This window comes from Phyllostomus hastatus, unplaced genomic scaffold, assembly GCF_019186645.2.
Source record: "Phyllostomus hastatus isolate PE091 unplaced genomic scaffold, TTU_PhHast_1.1 phas_contig_147, whole genome shotgun sequence".
Lineage (NCBI taxonomy): Eukaryota > Metazoa > Chordata > Mammalia > Chiroptera > Phyllostomidae > Phyllostomus > Phyllostomus hastatus.
Window position 1 is genome coordinate 2,657,008 of NW_025333603.1, and position 18,676 is coordinate 2,675,683.

General features: G+C 45.0%; 1 protein-coding gene across 10 annotated transcripts in view; it reads left to right on the forward strand.

Moving 5' to 3' along the window:
- The window catches only part of DAB1 (DAB adaptor protein 1), a 1,094,329-nt gene that overhangs the window by 1,063,266 nt on the left and 12,387 nt on the right, over positions 1-18,676 (forward strand). For 9 of the 10 annotated variants that reach the window (XM_045857163.1, XM_045857172.1, XM_045857182.1 and 6 more), the window contains 5 exons: positions 3,223-3,285; positions 5,633-5,741; positions 13,357-13,905; positions 17,457-17,584; positions 17,935-18,045. In XM_045857163.1, coding sequence (XP_045713119.1) covers positions 3,223-3,285; positions 5,633-5,741; positions 13,357-13,905; positions 17,457-17,584; positions 17,935-18,030 — 945 coding nt within the window. In that variant the 3' untranslated portion in view covers positions 18,031-18,045. The remainder of the gene's footprint in view (positions 1-3,222; positions 3,286-5,632; positions 5,742-13,356; positions 13,906-17,456; positions 17,585-17,934; positions 18,046-18,676) is intronic. The other variant, XM_045857210.1, reaches the window with a different exon arrangement.

Genomic DNA, 18,676 nt, shown 5'->3' on the forward strand with positions numbered 1-18,676 from the left:
CCGCCCATAAACAGCCAAGCTGTCCCTCATCCCCCTCAGTGGTCTTGGCAGCTTCCAGTGTTACTCTGCTCACCCTGGAAAATGCCCTGGACTAAAGAAGGGGCAGAATTTGCCATCAACAGCTGCATCTCTCTTTCTATGAAGGCATCGGTAGTGCTCATAATGGTAAGGCAAGTAGGCACCTGGAGCCAGCCTTCCAGATGAGTTCTCCAGGTGGATGTGAATCATGAAGGCCTTTCAGGAGCTCGACTTTGGTCTAGAGAATAGGGTGGAGCTGGACTTCCACCCTGTAGGAGGGCTAACCAAGGCTGTGTAAAGTGATAGACAAACGAGATACCGCTCCGTCTGCGGGTCAAGTCCAGCTGCCTTTAACTAACTGGTCAGAGGCAAGTTACTCAGCCTCTTGGTCTCAGTCAGCTCCTCTGCAAAACGTCGGTGGTGAGACATCTGTGCTGCTGACGTCACGGGGCTCGGCGAACATCAAACCTGATGATAATGTATTGCAAAGTGTACTGTAAAGTGTAAAGAGTTTTACAAATGGGGATGGTTAACTTTATTCTCTTCAGTCCCTTAAATAATTAATTACAACAATCGCATTCAATGGAACATGGCTTATTAGGTTACAAATAAAAGGCCTAACATTATCATAGGGAGGGAAGCTGTTAAAATCAACACTACTCCACATTCTCAGTCACATACAGTTATCCAAATTATTTTTAAGTATGTGGCCTAAGAATCCATTTTTTCCTGTGAAATTTACCTCAAGCTTTTGTTTAAACAGCAAGTCCAATGGAATGAAGTCATAATCTATGTTTTATGCTTCTGCATGTTTTTCTCATTTAATCCTTGAGTGAAAATCATCAGGCAGGAGGGAAGTCTGTGTCTCAAGAATGAAGGATATTTTAAAAGTTGTGTTTAAGAAGAAAAATAGCCAGTAAATTATATTTATGGTGTTGGTAAAAGTGTGCCACGAGTTTAACACATTTGGAATGTATAGTATGTAGCTTAGTTATTAACTTCATTTTAATATTTTGTACCACTGAAAATAGTTGTGGACCATCTTAAAAGTATTGAGTTCCAATTGCGAGGAACCCCAGAAGCTTCATTTGAGTTAAGTAGAGGTGTTACTCATATGAATGTGGGAGAGAGTCTAAAGAATTGGCATAGTTCCTCCAAGTAATATAACTTATTGGAAACAAGCTAACAAAACAAGGAGGTGCTCAGGGTCCAGCCAGATCCTGGAGAGTGCCCTGCATGCTGGCCATCGCACCACCGTCCTGTAAGTGTGGACCATTATCTTCTGAGAGAGTCAAGTTAGTAGAGAGCTGACAGAACAACAGTGAAATGCACCAAGTCCCATTACGACCCGGCCCCTGGCCACTTCACTGCTCTCCTCTCCTGCTCCTCCCTCTGACCTCACACACCTGTCATGCCCACCTGCTCAGAGTCCCAGGCCTCTCTCCTTTTTGCTCATGTATTTCCAACTGCCCCTCCTCTTCTTGGCTGCCTAGCTAACCACTTCTCTTCTTCAGGATCCAGATCAGGGCTTGAGAAAACTCTCACCAAACTTTGCCAAAACCTGGCTGGGTCCCTGCTAGGTGCTCCCATAACGCCCATAGAGACCTCTGTTGCCAGCGCTGCCACATTATATTGAAATCATCTCCATCTGTGAATTGTCCCCACCAGACTGTCAGCTCCCTACTGGCAGGAACTTGGCATTTCTCATCATTATGTTCCCAGCACCTAGCACTTGTTCAGAAAAAACATTGCATAGTTGGGAAGGAAATGAACATGTACAGGACCCTGCTTTATACCAGCCACCATTATTCCATCTCAAGGCTTAAAGGGAAGAATTGAAAGTCAGTAAGACAGGCTAAGCTTCTTTCAGCCAAAAGAGCCTTTTGTACCTTTGAAACCATACTTAGCCAAACTTCAAAGAAAGTCCTGTTATTAATATTATCAATAAATCTGCAAAGGAGGTATTACCATCTCCATTGTCCAGGTGAGGGAACTAAAACTTTGAGGAATGGCAGGGATTGGAAGTAGCATCCCAGGTGAGGGACCTTGTCCAGCCACCAGAGCTCCCTCACTTGTCAGCAGGAGAGAACATTCCTTTCTTTGCTGTGAATCGTAGAGATCCAGAATTCAAGTAGGCAGGCAGGCAGGCAAGGAGAGTCTGTCTGCATGGTAGGCAGGCGGACTCTCCCTGTTGTTTCTCCTGAGTGGTATTTTTAGGTTCCCCTATCACTCAAAATCCAAAGAGGAGCGGAGAGTGTCTTTTCCTCAGTGGGCAGGTTTGCACAAAGCATGTGATTATATACTTCAAGTCAGGCCATTGGAATCCTGGCTATAGACTCCCTACAGTCTCTGAAGCTGGGAGAGTATGCAGATTTATTTCTAAGTATATCTTAAAGGGTTTCTTCTACAGCTACAGCTGGTGTTGCTCAGACACTCCCTCATGATGGATGGGGAATATAGATGATATGATGGCTACAGTGATGGAGTTCCTAGGAGTGATTAATAGTGTATATGCTGGGCTATTTCTGATGCCCTTCCTGGTATTAAATATATTTTTTCTTTTCTTCCAACTACATTTTTTATTCTCAAGACAAACTCTTTCAGGGACTTCATATGCCTGCATACTCTGTGTGCAGAAAATTCAAGTCATAGCTTGTGTGACCTTGAGGTCACCTCTATGTGGCTCAGTTTATTCATCTGTAAAAATGGTGATGGTGACGCCCACCTCTCAGGGTCATGGATATTGGGAGCATTTATGGAGAAGTGGCTGTGAAGTCATGTCCTGCAATACTTAGCATGTGAGAGGCATTTTGTGTGTGTGGATGCGCTCAGGAAAGAAAAGCCAATGATAGGACCGCCCTCTTGCCTTTATCTCCCTTAGAGAATAGAGACAGTGCTGGTGTTGACGGTAAACTCATGTGAAGTGGCATGAGCATTGTTTACGGGAGGTGGGCAAGCCTGAATCTCCTGAACTGAGCCTGAGTAAACAGCCAGACACATGGAAGCAGGAACCGGTTCTGGCCGCATGGCATAGGTTGTCTTTAGGATCATGAGGCCTAGTGGTGACCAACTGGGCTCATGGTTTACATAGAGAAATAGAAAAAGAGAAATACTTGTCCTCATAGGACACTGGCTTCCAAGCAGTGCCCAGCAGCATCAGCATCATTCCTTATGGTTACATCATTATCTTTTATGTCTTTGCAGGCTGTGACCCAATTAGAACTTTTTGGGGACATGTCCACCCCTCCTGATATAACCTCTCCCCCCGTAAGTATACACTGGCCTCTGAGCCTGGCACCCCTTCCCTTCTCTCCTTCAGCCTCACAGTGGCCAGAAGAGGGGCTTTGGGCAGAAGAGGGGCTTTGGGCAGAAGAGGCCTACCACTGGATTTTAACTCTGACTCCTTCAAGCTGTGTGATTTGGGCAAAAGAACTAATAATTCTAAATCTCAATTTCCTTTTAAATTTTAAAAGAAATTATGATACATGCTTCTGTTTTGAGAAATCAATGAGATCATGCATTAGCAATTATAGATCCCCTGGGTACTAGCTATTATGCTGGGCAGTGGAGAGATGCATGCATGGGAGGTGGTCACTGCCTGCAAGGAGCAGGTGGTCTAGTTGGGAATAGGGGCAAGAAACTCAACAGGACAAGAGACACGATGAGGCATTCGACAGCACTGACCCAGATCCCGCACTGCCAGGTGGTCTGCCCAGTGGCGGAAGCATCTTCTCGCCCACCCCTTTCTGCCCTTTCCTTCTTACCTTCCTTCCTCTGTCCCTCTTCTTTCCTCCCTTCTTCCACCCTGACTGCTGGCTTGCCTGAGCTTCTCACAAAGCTTTGGAGTCCCAGCTCCAGATTCAGCTAGTGTATCTCAGTCATTGCTTGCAGGGAGACAGAGATTTTAGAAAGCCCTCATTTGAAATGAAAAGGAGAAAAATAGGTATTAAAACCAAGACCAAATAGAAACAGTGTTTTGAGAACTGATGCATTCAAAGGCCACCCTGTAGCTGCTGAAAACAACAGAGCCAGCTGAGATAGCCCCTTCAGCATCTCTCCCCCACCCCCATACCCACATACACACTCCCCAGAGGTAGGTGGAGAGCAGTCAGTCACAGCTGCGCCAGCTGAAGCTGCTGGGAGGGGCAGCTCCCCTGAGCACTGCACAGTTGTGCAAACCTAGGGGTGGTGCTATGGTTCATTGGCAAGTTGTGCCTCACAGAGAAAAGGCTGTAACCTCACCACTAAAGACAGATGGCATGAGACCCTAATGCCCACAGCTGCCGCCAGGGAATCTAGGCACAGCTGTTCCATTCCCAACACCTGATGTCCAGAGCAGCTGTGAAGGAGGGGACAGCAGCTCCTGTCTCCAGGGAAGCTGGACAGCTCTAGTACATCTAATTCCCTCCTCCTTCTCCAGACAGAACAGCTGTGTCCTGGGCACTGGGAATCTCAAAACCATGGGACTATGAAGCCCAAAAGGCCTGAAGAGACCTTATAACCTTTCCCCCTCATTTTACAGATGAGCAAACTGAGTCCCAGAGAAGGCATGTGACTCACCCAAGATCACGTTGTGAAAAAGAGAATGATGTTGATTGTGTGTAAAAAAGTGCTTAAGGTAGTGTCTCATGGCTGCGTTTCTGGCCCTGAACCCAAGTGCAGTGCAAATGGGTATTTAATCATCCTCAGAACAATGCCACTCTTCCCACAGGCTGCTAGTCTAAAAATGGTCTTGTCTAATTGCCCTGGTTTCAGGATTAATTACTTGCCCCAGTCTATCCCAATGGGGGAAAAGTAAGAATATTATGTCATCGAGTAGACAGACTCTGTAGGCAAAGGGCCTCTGCAAATAATTAGGAAAAACTGCGCACTGATATTTTTCATTCAGTACCCTTCACCTTACCCAACAGTTCATGCAACTGACCTTTCTGAAATTCCGGCATGGCCCCACTGCAGAGTTTATAGGTCAGGCATTTTTGTGAAATCATCTTCTAGAAAACACATACTTCTCGCAAGAAGACTCAAGCAAAATTCTGGGAGGCACCAGGATGCAAGGATCTCTGCTCCAGTTTCTAAGCTTCATTGGTTCATTTAGTCAACAACTGTTTATTGGCTGTGTTTTGAGTAACAAGCCCTGAGCTGGGCACAAAGTAGGTCCTGAGTGGGTAAGTGTATGTCAGTTTGAATTGACTGTCTTAAAGAGGAAAGCCAACTATTACGGAAAAAATTTGAAGGCCTGAAATCACCCCTAAAAGGTAGGGACTCAAACTGAATAGTCATAATACTGGCCTTTGTTTGCTGAGCACCTACTGTATGCGTCAGCCTGATACTCAGTGATTTCAGTGCATGATCTCATTTAATCCTCACAGCAGCTCTACAAGTAGGTATCATGTTGCCCATTTTACAGATTATCTGTGTAACCAGTTCCTGGTTTGCATACCACCTAAGTGGTCTGGACTGTGGTTTGCTTCTGCAGCATTCCCCCACCCACCCACACACATCTGTCCCGCGCACACACACCCAGTTCCTGCACCTGCTGCCTCTCATGCTTGATGATTGCTGAGCCAGGTCTCCCAGGAGCCTCACGCACCCTCCACCCCTCTCTGTCTGACAGACTCCTGCAACTCCAGGTGATGCCTTTATCCCGTCTTCATCTCAGACACTTCCGGCGAGTGCAGACATGTTTGGTTCTGTACCTTTCGGCACTGCTGCTGTACCCTCAGGTAAGCCCTCTCCCACCTGCTCCCCTTCCTTTGGAGAAAGGGTTGACTGAACCAGCTGCCAGATTGTGTCAGTGCCTGCGGGACCACCATTCTCCCCTCGTAACACTTCAGGTGACATTGAAAAGCTGCCATGGGTTGGGGGGTGCTATTTAAGAAGGTCTGGTATGCTGTGGTCTGGAATTCAGCGATGTCTTTCACCTGGAGTGTTCAAGATTCCAGGACTCAAGTGTATAGCTTTAGGGAGCTTGGTGCACACACAGCCTTGCAAATCAGTGCAAGTCCATTTCTTCCTGTCCGTCTCAGCCAGAGGAGAAAAGTGGCAAACTGGGAGCTGGTGAGTCCGTTCCCCAAAGAGCTCTTGAGATCTGACTGATAGATGTGCTCTGACTCATTTGGTTGTGGATCCAAGTAGGGGGAGGTGCCCCATGCAAGAAACCCAAGGAACCAGAGCAAATTGCCTAACAGTGAATTGAGAGGCTAATGTGGCTCTTAGTGATTTAGAAAGTATTTGTTCTGTTTTCCAAGTGTTCTTTAAAATACATGTACTACTTGTACAACTGGGTAAAAATACAGGGTCTGGCAGAAGTAATGCCTACTCGAGTGTGGTTGGTAGGGTAATAATATGAGTGTAATAATTTATAGCTTTAATTTCAACATTCACCTAAAATGTCATATGCTGTGCTTGAGTGTGATATTGTTATGTTACAGAATCACATGCTTATGATTTTGTAATTAAAAAGGGGTATTATTTGTGCCAGACCCTGTATGTAGTAATGGTACTGCAGATGAGTTACAAATCAGTGGGATCTCAGGTATCTTGTTTCCATGGCGTCGGGTGCTCCATGCAGCCAACCCACACTACTTGGGCACAGCCAAAGGTGGTATTAATTCTGCTTTTCACTTACAGGGGAGACTTAAAGAATTTTTGCTTTCTTTAATGACGTATTTAAAGTTTGTAGCTTCATCTTTCTTTTTCTGCTCTATTCTTATAAATAGCAAATCTAGTTTAAGTATTCTAGAGTACAAATCTTCTTGCATATTTTTCTATAAATAATGACTTTTAATTACATAGTGTTAGAAGCAAATTCTTGCCACCAGATATAAACCTAGTTGTTATTCAAAGTGAATTAAAAATGTATCCCCTGCTCTGAAGTAGTTACACTTACTCACCATGAGCTCAGGGATCATTATGAACTTTTAGAAGCAACAGGTAGCCTAGAAATATATTCAGTTGCTAAGTTTCCCAATTGACTCTTTGTTATCCGTCTTTAAAGGAGGCTAGTGGTGATGAATACTTTTCCTTACCTAACATGAATCTTCACATTTCCTTGGGGATCACGTATGTCTTTTTAAATAAGAATAGCAGTTTTCCATCAGAAAGACTCTGCCTTCCTGTGCTGTCAACCTTGTGTTCCGAATACCCATGCTTTGTCTTCATTATTTGATTCATGAAGATATGCTGGGACAGGTGATGGGAACTCTAGGCACTAAACTCACTAATTTGCAGGTGTGTTCATCCCACAGATACTCACTGAGTGCTGCCTGTGCTCCAGGTTCAGGTCTGGGTGCCTGGGGTGTGTCAATGACTACAGCTCACACAGACAGGTGCCTGCCTGCAGAGAGCTTACTTTCTATTAGGGACACAGACAATAGTATAAAAATGACTGATGTACTGTGTTAGAAAATGATGAGTGGTATGGACAAAAAGAAAATGTAGAGCAGCAGGTTATGGGGGCTTTGGAACAGGGAAAGGGCGGGTGTAAGTACAGGCTGTAATCAGAAGGGGCTTATGCAGGATGGTCTGTGAACAGACTGGAAGCAGCGAGGGAGAGAGCCAAGACGGAATCAGGGTTGGGAGTACTCCGGGCAGGGGAGGAATGACTTGGCCCTTCCAGTCCCTGTTCCCTGCCTATAAGTGAGAGGGTGGGACTGGAGGCAATTTCTCATTGTCTTCCAGCCCTAACATTTGATGAAAAGCCCCTGAGGACTGACCCGTGCCAGGCACAATACTGCTCTAGGTCTGTTCACCAGCCTGTGCCAGACGAGGGCTTTGAAGGCCTATATTTCAATCTTGTGGTTGACCAGCCATGCTGCAAACTATGAACACGCCATTTCTGCACATCCGGGCTTGGTTTATTGAGCTGCTGGGGAAAAAAAGTGGTTCGGTTACTTCCAAACTTCCAGGTTTTAGAACATAAGTCTAAAATTAATTTTTATTAGCATATTTTGGTTTCTTACTCTATTTAAAATATGGTGAGGAACAAAACTAGGTTTCAGTTGGTGTTAAACTATCTGCCCTTTTTTCTTGCTTACCTGGCCTTAAAAATCTCTGCAGCTATTGAATCTCTGTCTGCCCGTGCCTAGCCGGAGAGCCGGTGACAGGTGCATGGGGAAACGAGGCGGGGTATACTGTGCAGTGGACAGGCTGTCGGAGGCTTTCACAGCCAACACACTGGGCTTGAGTCCTGGCTCAGACATTTATTTAGAAGCTTTAGACTTCTGGGCAAATTACTTAACCTGTCAGAGCTGGAGTCTCTTCATCTTCATAACTGAATTAAAAATATTATTTACCTTGCAACAATATCATGAGGATTAAATGAAAAGTTAAGTGCCTTGAAGAATGCTGGTATTTTGTATATGCTTCATGTGGAAAATACTAGTATTATTATTATTATTACTCTGATATCTAAAGTGCAAGAAAATATGTCTCGTTCCACCTAGGTTTTTTTCCTTTATCTTCTTGGAATTTTTTTTAATGCATGTAATAAAGTTTAGGTCTTCAGCCTCCTGACTTTGCATGGTGAAGCTGGTCTGGGGGCCCTGGAGAAGGCAGACCCACCACTAACTGGCAATGTAATACTCAGCTAAGTCTCTTCTGGGCTTCAGGACACATGTCTGTAAAATGGGGACAAGGTTCCAGCTCACGGATCTATTCTGAGGATTGCACCTGTTAATGCATGTAGTGAAATATTTAAAGCAAGTGTCTGGCAGCATTTTCATAAGTAAGCACTCACCTGAAGTTTGCTACCTGTCTGTCCATCAGGAGCCCTGGCCCCGCTCCCCACACTCTGTGTAGCTACATCCAACCTCCCTCATGAATCCACAGTTTTTCTAAAAACGTAAGCTCCATTGGTGCAAGGATTTTTTTAAACAGCTTTATTCTTTACTCCATCTTCAGAGACTAAAACAGTGCTGGCACCCAGTAGGAATATTTCTGAAATGAATGACTCAATCAGTCAGTTAAATGCAGTAACACAGACAAGAGGCACCATGTAAGTTCTATATATGCTGGGGAAGTCTCTTCATTTTCAGTGTTTTTCTTGCATTTTAGTCTGATTTTTTTTCTTTTTACAAATAATGAATGTATCCCCAGGTATGAGCATCTGGTTATAAATTGCAATTTTCAACACATTAAAAATCTAACTGCAAGGCAGGAATGCAGGTGTTTCCTTTCACTTCCCAGCAAGGAGGTACGTGATTGATCTGAACTCCACGGCATAAACAGATGCTCCTTGGCACCTCCCCACTCCGCGGCTAAATGTTAATGAGCAAACAGTTACTAAGCAGTTATGTGGCTGCAGTGGCAGCCCCCAAGTGGCTTTCTGTGTCCAGGGCTACCGCAGCCCTGCTGCTGAGGTATCCCATTGGGCATGCACCATGCCGTGTGGTCAGAGAAGCTTAGCTCACTGGTCTGGGAGGAGCCCGGGCTGCCAGAACTGCCCCCCACAGACAAAGCAAGTGAGACCTGCAAGTTCCCAAACATGATGCCCAATTACCTTGTGCTCCTTTTTTTCCTTTTGAATATTGTACTTTGATCTGAAACAGGTGGTGTGAAGCCAGAGAGACATGTTAACAGCTCTCTCCAGAAAAGTGTGCACAGCCCATCTGTTGGTTCCTTATAGCAAAAAAATGATAAGGGGGGAAAATCCCTGCCACCAACAGTAGATTCGTCAGAGATCACGGCACTTACAGATCTTGGATTTTAGTTGTACACTTGGAAAAATTCAGTGACGGTGTTTACTCTACTATGACTCATCCACCTTTGTACAGAGCCTTTCTCCAGTCTCAAGCATTTATGGAAAAATCGATGTGTGGCCAAAACTGTGCTAGATGCTAAGTGGGGAGAAAGGAAATAGGGGCTTCTGCTAGCAGGTTGTTTCCAGTCCAACAAGAGAAGACAGAATAACTGGACAATTGCAAGGCAGTGTGACAAGTGCCATGACTGACATGCACATGGGGACTGTAGAAGCTCAAAGAAGGAGAACCAACTGAGTCTAGAGGTCAGGGAAGGCAACCAGCAGAGGTGTGGCTGGGCTGAGTTTCAAAGAGCAAATAAGGGGTAGCCACATAAAGAAGTAGGGGATGGCTTTCTAGGCACATGGACCAGCAAAGGTGAGAGAGAGCAGGTTGAGTGTTGTCTGCAGTGGCTGGAGGAAAACGTGTCAGTTGAAAATGAGGATGAAGAGGTAGAGAGGAGGACCTGGCTGATGTGGCTCAGTGGATCGAGCACCAGCCTGAGAACCAAAATGTCCCCAGATTGATTTTTGGTCAGGGTGTGTGCCTGGGTTGTAGGCCAGATCCCTAGCTGGGGGTATGCAAGAGGCAACCACTTAATTACCCTGTTTCTCTCCCTTTCTCCCTCCCTGCCCCTCTCTTTAAAAAATACATAAATAAAATCTTTTTTAAAAAAGAGGTGGAGATCCCCCAAAGGCTCATAAGCCAAGCTAACACATCTGAGCCTGATACTCAAGAAAATGAAGCACTATGTTTGCATTGGAGAACAGTCTTCTGGTGACATCGAAGGGGATGAAAAGGAAACAAAACAAAAAATAGGCTTGGGGCGGCAGGAGCCTTCCATCATTCGCCAAGATGAGCAGCAGGGCTGGAGGTGGGGGTGGCGGGAAGACCCATGAGAGCTCTCCACCTCGTCAGACCCAGTGCTCCCTTGTAATCACACATGCTTGTGATGCTATGAAATGAAGTTCATAGATAATATAACCCATCTGCATACAGGTCTTCAAAAATCGATGCAGTTTCCTAACAGTAACATAAGGAAGAAATAAAAGAAAGCTAATTTATAATTAAAATATATGTATTTCAATCAGGACATACCCAAGTACAACCACATTGGCAGACATACTAACTAGTCAGGTATGAACACGTAAGAAACATAAGAAATACAAGAGCATCCTGTTGGCTCAGCCACCACCAGAGGTGTTCTGGTGAGGAACTGTGACCTTCCCAATGGGTGAACAACTTTTGACAGTGTTCCAAACCAGAGAAAATAACAGTCTTCTCTCAACATACACAGTTGTCACATTTCTAGAAAATTAAGTACATTAAAACTTGTAAAAAGGAACTTTGAATTTCTGTGTAACTCAAAGTTCAGTCTATGCTCAAATAATCATAAAAAGAAAATAGGCTAATTTTTTGTTCACGTCAGTCTCACTCATTGAAGGACATCTAGTATCAAAGCTCTTGCACTGAAGAAACCAGTAGTGCCCCCCCCACACCAAGTTATGACAACCAAAACACACCCCACAAATTTCCTAATCATCCTCTAGGGGGTAGTAGCACTCCCACTGAGAACCATTGAGCCCCATCAAAATACATCAGAAGGTAAAAATAAAAAAAAAGTTGCGGAATTCTTAGTCTGCTGCTAGGTTCAAGTCCTGACATTATTATATGATAGGCAAGGCAATAGGCAATGTAAGCAAGTTGCAAGTTTGAAACGTCTCATAAGGGTATTGTCTATTTTGTTTGTTGATACCCCTGCCTCATTTCATAAAAGCATTTAACACTGCTCAGTTAATCATCAAGATTAACTCATCTCCATATCCTGTCTCAGCCCCACTGGAGCTTCCTCTCACCTTGCAAGGAAATGACCTAGCTTTCAATGTTGGCTCCATCCCTTATCAATCAACTCAAGGACAGGCACTTTGGAGACTGGGGCATGAGAGGGGAACCTGCACCTGTTTGCTCTGGGCTCACCAGAGTCACTGTCATGACCCATGACATCACCAGTGCCATGGCACCCGCCTGTCTTCCCTTTGGAAGTTGCTGTGATCCCCTGCATCTGTCCCTCCTCTTTTCCTGGTGTTGCTACTGTGTACCTGCAAATTCCTTCTGGCAGTCATAAAAATGCTGGTTTTGAGAAGGCAGGCAAAGCCAGGTTCTCTGCTCTGCCTGGCCTGGTCATCTGTCTCCCAAGCTTGATTGCGTGCATATGGCCATTGGACCTTCTGAGAAGGATGGGGACCACTGGAAGCACATGGGGGTTTCTCCAGGCCTCCATTATGCTAAAACACTCGATGGCCAGACCAGGGGCATTGACTGTGCAGCACCAGAAATCTGTCTTGGCCATCTGGGGGACAGTCTGGTACAGAGAAAGAACACTGGCTTTGGAGAGAGATGACCTTAGTTCAGATCCTGATGCCACCTTGTGCCAGCTGTGTGACCCTGTATGAGGTATCTGTCCTCTCTGAAGGCCAATTTCCTCATCCCTGAATTGGAGATAATGCCCACCCTACAGGGATTCTGTGAAATGTAAAGCACCTAATGCTGTGCCTGATACATTGTAAGCATTTAATAAGTGGAAATTGTTATTGTTACTACTGCTACCATAAAAAGTGTCACTTACACTCCTGTTTAAGAATGCCTGTATTGTATCACAGTAATATATGTGAGTATGCCCCTTGGATGTTCGCAGTGCCCAACCTGTGCTGTATGAGGTGCTCCTGAACAGACAATTGCCTATATATGTAATCTCTAAAATTGGCATAATAATAATTCAGAAATGTATGATAATACCTATAGCTTATTTATTGTGCGTCTGTTACATTCAAGCAAGCTATTAAGTACATATTTATAGTCTCTGATTAAAATCATACTAATTGCTAACATTTACTGAATGTTTGCTCTTTGTCAAGTGGAGGACTGCACACCTTAAATTTATGAACTCCATCTTTAAACCATCCAAATGAGGCAGGAGGTATTTCATGCCCATTTCACAGAAATGGACTTAGAGAGCCCCCTAAGCCCTCCCCAAATTCCATGGATAAGAAGTGGCAGTCTGAATTTTCACCTTGGCCTCTAAAACCCCAACATTCCCATTTTTATTCACTTTTCCCATGGCTTTGATGGTGGGAAAGAAGATGTTACAACCTGGCTTCACACTAAAGAGCTCCAACAATTGAGAAGGCCCTAGGTCTAGCAAAAAGGGGAGGCAAGATCCAAAGCCAGATGTGCCTGGTTTCTAGTCCTCTGTGCCTTCCACTGAGACACACTGGCTGTGGAGGCTATGTGATATCAGAAACCCTCAATGACTGTAGCAATATTATTATCACTGCCCACATACCTGCCTGGCTTGCCCCTTCACTGCAGTGTAGCTTCGGTTTACAAGTTGTCTCCTTAGAGAGGTTTCCCACGACCGCTGCTCTGGAAGGCAGAGAATAGGACTTCCGTGTTGCATCCACAGACAGAAGTCATCCTTGTATCTGCAGGCCCTAGCACACAGCCTGACACTTAGGAGTTTGCTCAGTATCTTTTTGCCCATCACCTGCCTCCATGAATTACTCTTTCCCAGGATGCCTGACTCTTCTTTTTCACCTTCCAGGTTACGTTGCAATGGGCGCCGTCCTCCCATCCTTCTGGGGCCAGCAGCCCCTCGTCCAACAGCAGATTGCCATGGGTGCTCAGCCACCAGTCGCTCAGGTGATGCCAGGGGCTCAGCCCATCGCATGGGGCCAGCCGGGTCTCTTCCCTGCCACTCAGCAGCCCTGGTCAACTGTGGCCGGGCAGTTTCCGCCCGCCGCCTTCATGCCCACACAAACTGTTATGCCTTTGCCAGCCGCCATGTTCCAAGGTCCCCTCACCCCCCTTGCAACAGTCCCAGCCACGGGTGACTCCACCAGGTCAAGTCCACAGACCGACAAGCCCAGGCAGAAAATGGGGAAAGAAATGTTTAAGGATTTCCAGATGGCCCAGCCTCCACCAGTGCCCTCCCGCAAATCCGACCAACCCTCCCTCACCTGTACCTCAGAGGCCTTCTCCAGTTACTTCAACAAAGTCGGGGTGGCACAGGATACAGATGACTGTGATGACTTTGACATCTCCCAGTTGAATTTGACCCCTGTGACTTCTACCACGCCATCAACCAACTCACGTGAGTGCCCTTCGTAAACCCAATGAGAGTGGTGCCTTGCTTCTAGGGTCAGAGAGCCAATCTCACTTACATTCAACAGGGCCCTTTGTTTATGTTACTCTTACAGCTAGTAGCAATAGCTACCGATTATTAGGTGCCAGTTATAACTCATCTGTCTCCTTCAGTGCTGTATATTTATTATTTTTATACTCATAATAGTGTTTATGACAAGTTTTCTTGGACCTATTACAGGTAATACAAGTGAGACCCAAAGGCAAGAGAATAGACAAAGCGGTAGAATTGAATACAAACCTGTTGTTTTACCACCATGTCACTTTGCCTCTTTGATTTTGGTTCATTTGCCCATTCATTCATTCATTCATGTATATCCCAGTTATGACACAGGGATTTTTGTGTGGCTCACTGAAATAAAAATGAATGTTGCATGTGAATTGAAAAAAATTTAGGAATAAGGATAAGAAATTAGAAAATTAAGGTGAGAAGAAAACTTAGAAGCAACCAGAAGGCCTCCTATAGCTGGTGGCGCTGAGGCCAGACTCTGACTCAGAGCTCAGGCTGGTCAGAAGGAAAGGTGGTGGCAGAGCAGGAAGCTCCGGACTGGGAGCCTGGACAGCAGCTTTGTGACTTACTAGTTGGTGCCTGGGTGCAAGTCGTTTTGTCTCTGTGAGCCTCAGCTTCTTCATCTGACTTAAGCTCAGGGTTGTCGACAAGATTCAGTGACATACACAGTAAAACCTTACACACCTCACAGAGTTTGAGGTGGTTTTATTGTCACTGCTCTTGCATAGCGAGTGATTCTGTGCAGCGTTCTGGACCAGCGCTGTGATCTTGGCTCCTCCACCACAATCTGAATTGTTGGGCAAGTGTGTGACTTCTCTTGCCCTCAGCTGGGCCATGGGTAAAGTAAGTGGTGTGCCCCATTCCAGTTCTGATACTCGGTGGCTCTACCCTAGCTCACCTCTCTACTGCAAACGTCTGGAAAACCAGAGTGGTGCGGCCAGTGAGAATCCAGGCACCCTTGAACACACATGTCCGTGGTCAACGCCATTCGGGGAGGGCGTCTGGTGATCCCTCCCGTGCCCTCACAACTGGTACGGGGAGAGGAAAGGCTCATGGAACACTGAGTCTGGCGTTTTCATTGCTGTCATGATGACACGGATCACTGCTCAGCCAATGCCAGGAATTGTCAAAAAAAAAAAAAGCACCCTAGTATTAACATAATTAGATACTGTCATTTCAGCCAGACTCGGGGTGCTATCTGAAAATGAACACCTTCTATGTGCATAAGCAGCCTACTTCCACTCAGGCCAGATGATCTACATAGTGGGGCCTCTCTATGAACTGCCACTCAGGGTTTCAGTGACATAATGAATAAAAAGACAAAATGTTGCAGAAATGATGGTCATGCATCAATAAGCAGGCACCTTTTGAAAATAAGTATTTCTCTTTCAGTGCACCAGCTACAAACAGAAGAGGGAAGTTTAAGTTCTTTGAGGGCAGGGGACATAATCACACCTATTCTTCTCATACTGCTAGCACAGTCTCTAGAACATGGGAGGCATTTTGAAAAATGTCGCAGAGAATGAAACAAACAAGACAAAGGTCACTCATTTACTGCCTTGTTTTCGGACCAGGGTTTTGCAGTGTAGGCGCTATTGATGTTTGGGGCCAGATGATTATTTGTTCGGGAGGCCGTCCTGTGCATTGCAGGATTTTTAGCAGCACCTCCAGCCTCTGCCCACTAGATGCCAGTGGTATACATCTGCTCCCTAGTCATGAACAAAAACGACTCTGGATGTTGCCAAATGCCCCCTGGGAGCGGAATAGCTGTGGACTAAGAATCACTGTTTTAGAGTTAGAGATATTCCATAAAACCTTCTAAAGGTTAAAACACTTGCATAAATAAACTCCTAGTTATGCTCCCTATTGATTTCATTTAAAGAGTATGAACAGTATACCTCTCAGACTGGGGAGCTCAGCTGGGGTTCTTAGCCTTTAGTAAGCAATAATCTACATCGAACACAGTTCAGAATTGAATTGCACTAATAATTATTAAATGCCCACAACTTATCAGGGTGCCTCCCTGTCACTTACCTCACTTAAATCTACTCTGACTAGTTTGTTTCATAATCATCTCATGAAACAAAACAGACTTCCTTCTAAATTAGAAAAAATGTAATGTTTTTATTTTAAAAAGAATGATTGAAACCAACCTCTCTGTCCCCTTCTCCATCAGCATCATCTTTCAATTGTTTTAACTGGAGGACCAATTAGACCCGAAGTAAACCTTAAGTAGAAAAGCACAGTGGAACAGACAGTGCTGAATCCCCATACTGCTATTGTTTGCACAGCCATGTTAACCCTGAGAAAGTCACGTGTCACTTCACCTCTCTGAAGTGTCTTCATCAGAAGAAAACTAAAACAACAGCGGTGATTATCTTAGAGAGCATAATGAATGCAAAGTGTCCACCACGGTGTCTAGCTCGCCGGCACACAATAAACTACCTTGTTATTCTAAATGTAGATAGCTTCATCAAGGCAAAAGGAACTCCCCAAGTTTTGTATTCACTCACTCACTCTCTGATAAGCAGCCAGAATTTTGGAAATTCTGCAAAGTTATTACAGGGAAGCCTTATCATTGGTGTTTGAAATTCAGCTACTAACTCACACCACACTACCCCCTCACTTGGGTCTGAGCCAGTGACTGGTATTTTCAATGGCAAATTAGAAATTTTTGAAGGGAAAGTGGTTTCAAATAGCATATTTGTTAGTAAGCTCTGGCACAAATGAGAGGAGGAAAAGGCAGGACGGTCAGGAGAGAAAATGCACGTTCTTACAGAACGAGGAATACAGTGCCAGCTGTGAGTGCCTTGGGGACAGCCATTGTCCAGGTCACTGGGGCACTCTTTATTTAGCATGTGTTTATCGTATCTTACTATGTGTCAGGTTAGGAAGTCTGGCTCTACTGGTTGCCAACTCTGCGGCCAGGAGCAATTTAGCAACCTTTGCTTGCCTTAGCTGTGTAATTGTGATACACCTACTCCATGGAGGCTTTATGAGGGTTACAGATATTATCTATTTAATTTCTGACAGTATCTGATACATAGAAGGCAGTCAATGTGTATTATTGTCCTCCGGTTGACTTATTCTTATTGAATTAATTGTATGATATTAAGAAACAGAGAAGGAAAAATAAAAAATCTGGCTCTCAATGTGAGTGTGCAGAAAAATGGAGTTTCTGATTCAGCAGGTATGGAGAAAGGTCCAAAAATTGGCACTTCTAGCAAGTGCCCAGACGTGGCTGATACCACTGATTCAGGGACCATCCCTTGAGAACCACTGGCTATTCCATCCGTGTGGACCAGCACCTTCCCATCCACCAAGAATGTGAGAGGACAAGATAAATATGTACAGAAGAAAGGGTGAACTGTGACAGAAAGAGGAGTCCTGCGGTCTGACTTGAGCAGAACCCAACCCCTGAGGTCTCTGTGGGGCATGTGGCCACAGCCAGACACTGACAGTGCATCCTGTCTTTACTGGTCTTTGTGTAGCTCCAACCCCGGCGCCTCGACAGAGCTCTCCGTCCAAATCATCTGCATCCCACGCCAGTGACCCCACCACAGATGACATCTTCGAAGAAGGCTTCGAAAGCCCCAGCAAGAGCGAAGAGCAAGAAGCTGTAAGTGGCGGGCATATTCTTTCCGGTTTTGTTTTCCTTAAAATTAAAATCTCTATATTTGCCATAGACAATGCATGAGGAAACTTACATAGGAAAGAACACTGGGTCAGGTGCTTAAGTTCTTAAAAAGTTACTAAGGGGCTTTCTTTTCTGTTCCAATGAGCAGTGAGAAACATTTCCGTTTGTTAAGTTGTTCTTACAAGGTCTCGCATTTGTGGGCGTGGCATCCTCTGACTGAAAGTTGCTGCCTCCATTAAAATAACTGATTATTTGTGTGCATGAAAGTATGCGCTGCTGTCTTATATTTCAGTTGTTGCAAAAAAAAAAAGTGTTATCTTCTTGTGTTCTAGCCTGATGGATCACAGGCCTCATCCAACAGTGATCCATTTGGGGAGCCCAGTGGGGAGCCCAGTGCTGATAATATAAGTCCACAGGCCGGTAGCTAGATAGCACAGGTCTGGGTAGGTATCTGTCCTTTTATCTCCTTCATCCCTACACTGTTAGCTTTCCCTTTAGCTTGTTTTCACTTTGAAATTTACATCCCTGGTGTTCGTGTCATCTCTCCTTGCCTGAACATGCCTCTCATGTTTGTGCTATCTCTCCTTGCCTGGTGTCTGTCTGTCATCTTATTTTCCCTCATGGATGCATGACCTTTGACATATATCGGGGGTCAGGGCGGGTGAGTGGGGAATGGCCATATTATTTTATTAATGATGTGTTCTCGGTGAGTGGTGATGATAGAATGAGGCATGGTCAATACTACTTAACATGGATTCAGTTTCTGAAAGCATCGGTTTTGAGATGGACACATTCTGCCCACCCTGATCAATTTTCAGTGAGACGTGGTTCAGATGCTTTACTCTTTTAAGCAAAGTGTCGCCGAGTTTGTCTGCACTCCACAGATCTGAAGAGGTCACCAACCAAACACACGGAGAAGCCAGAGTAAGAAGCAAAAATAAGTAGTGCTTGAAATAAGATTGGCAGAGATGGAAGGTCACAGTAGTCCATTTTGCCGAGCCAAAAGAGGCTCCCGCCTGTTTCCAATGTGAAAGGGAAACTCAAAGCCCAAAGACATATATAGCATGTGCTTCT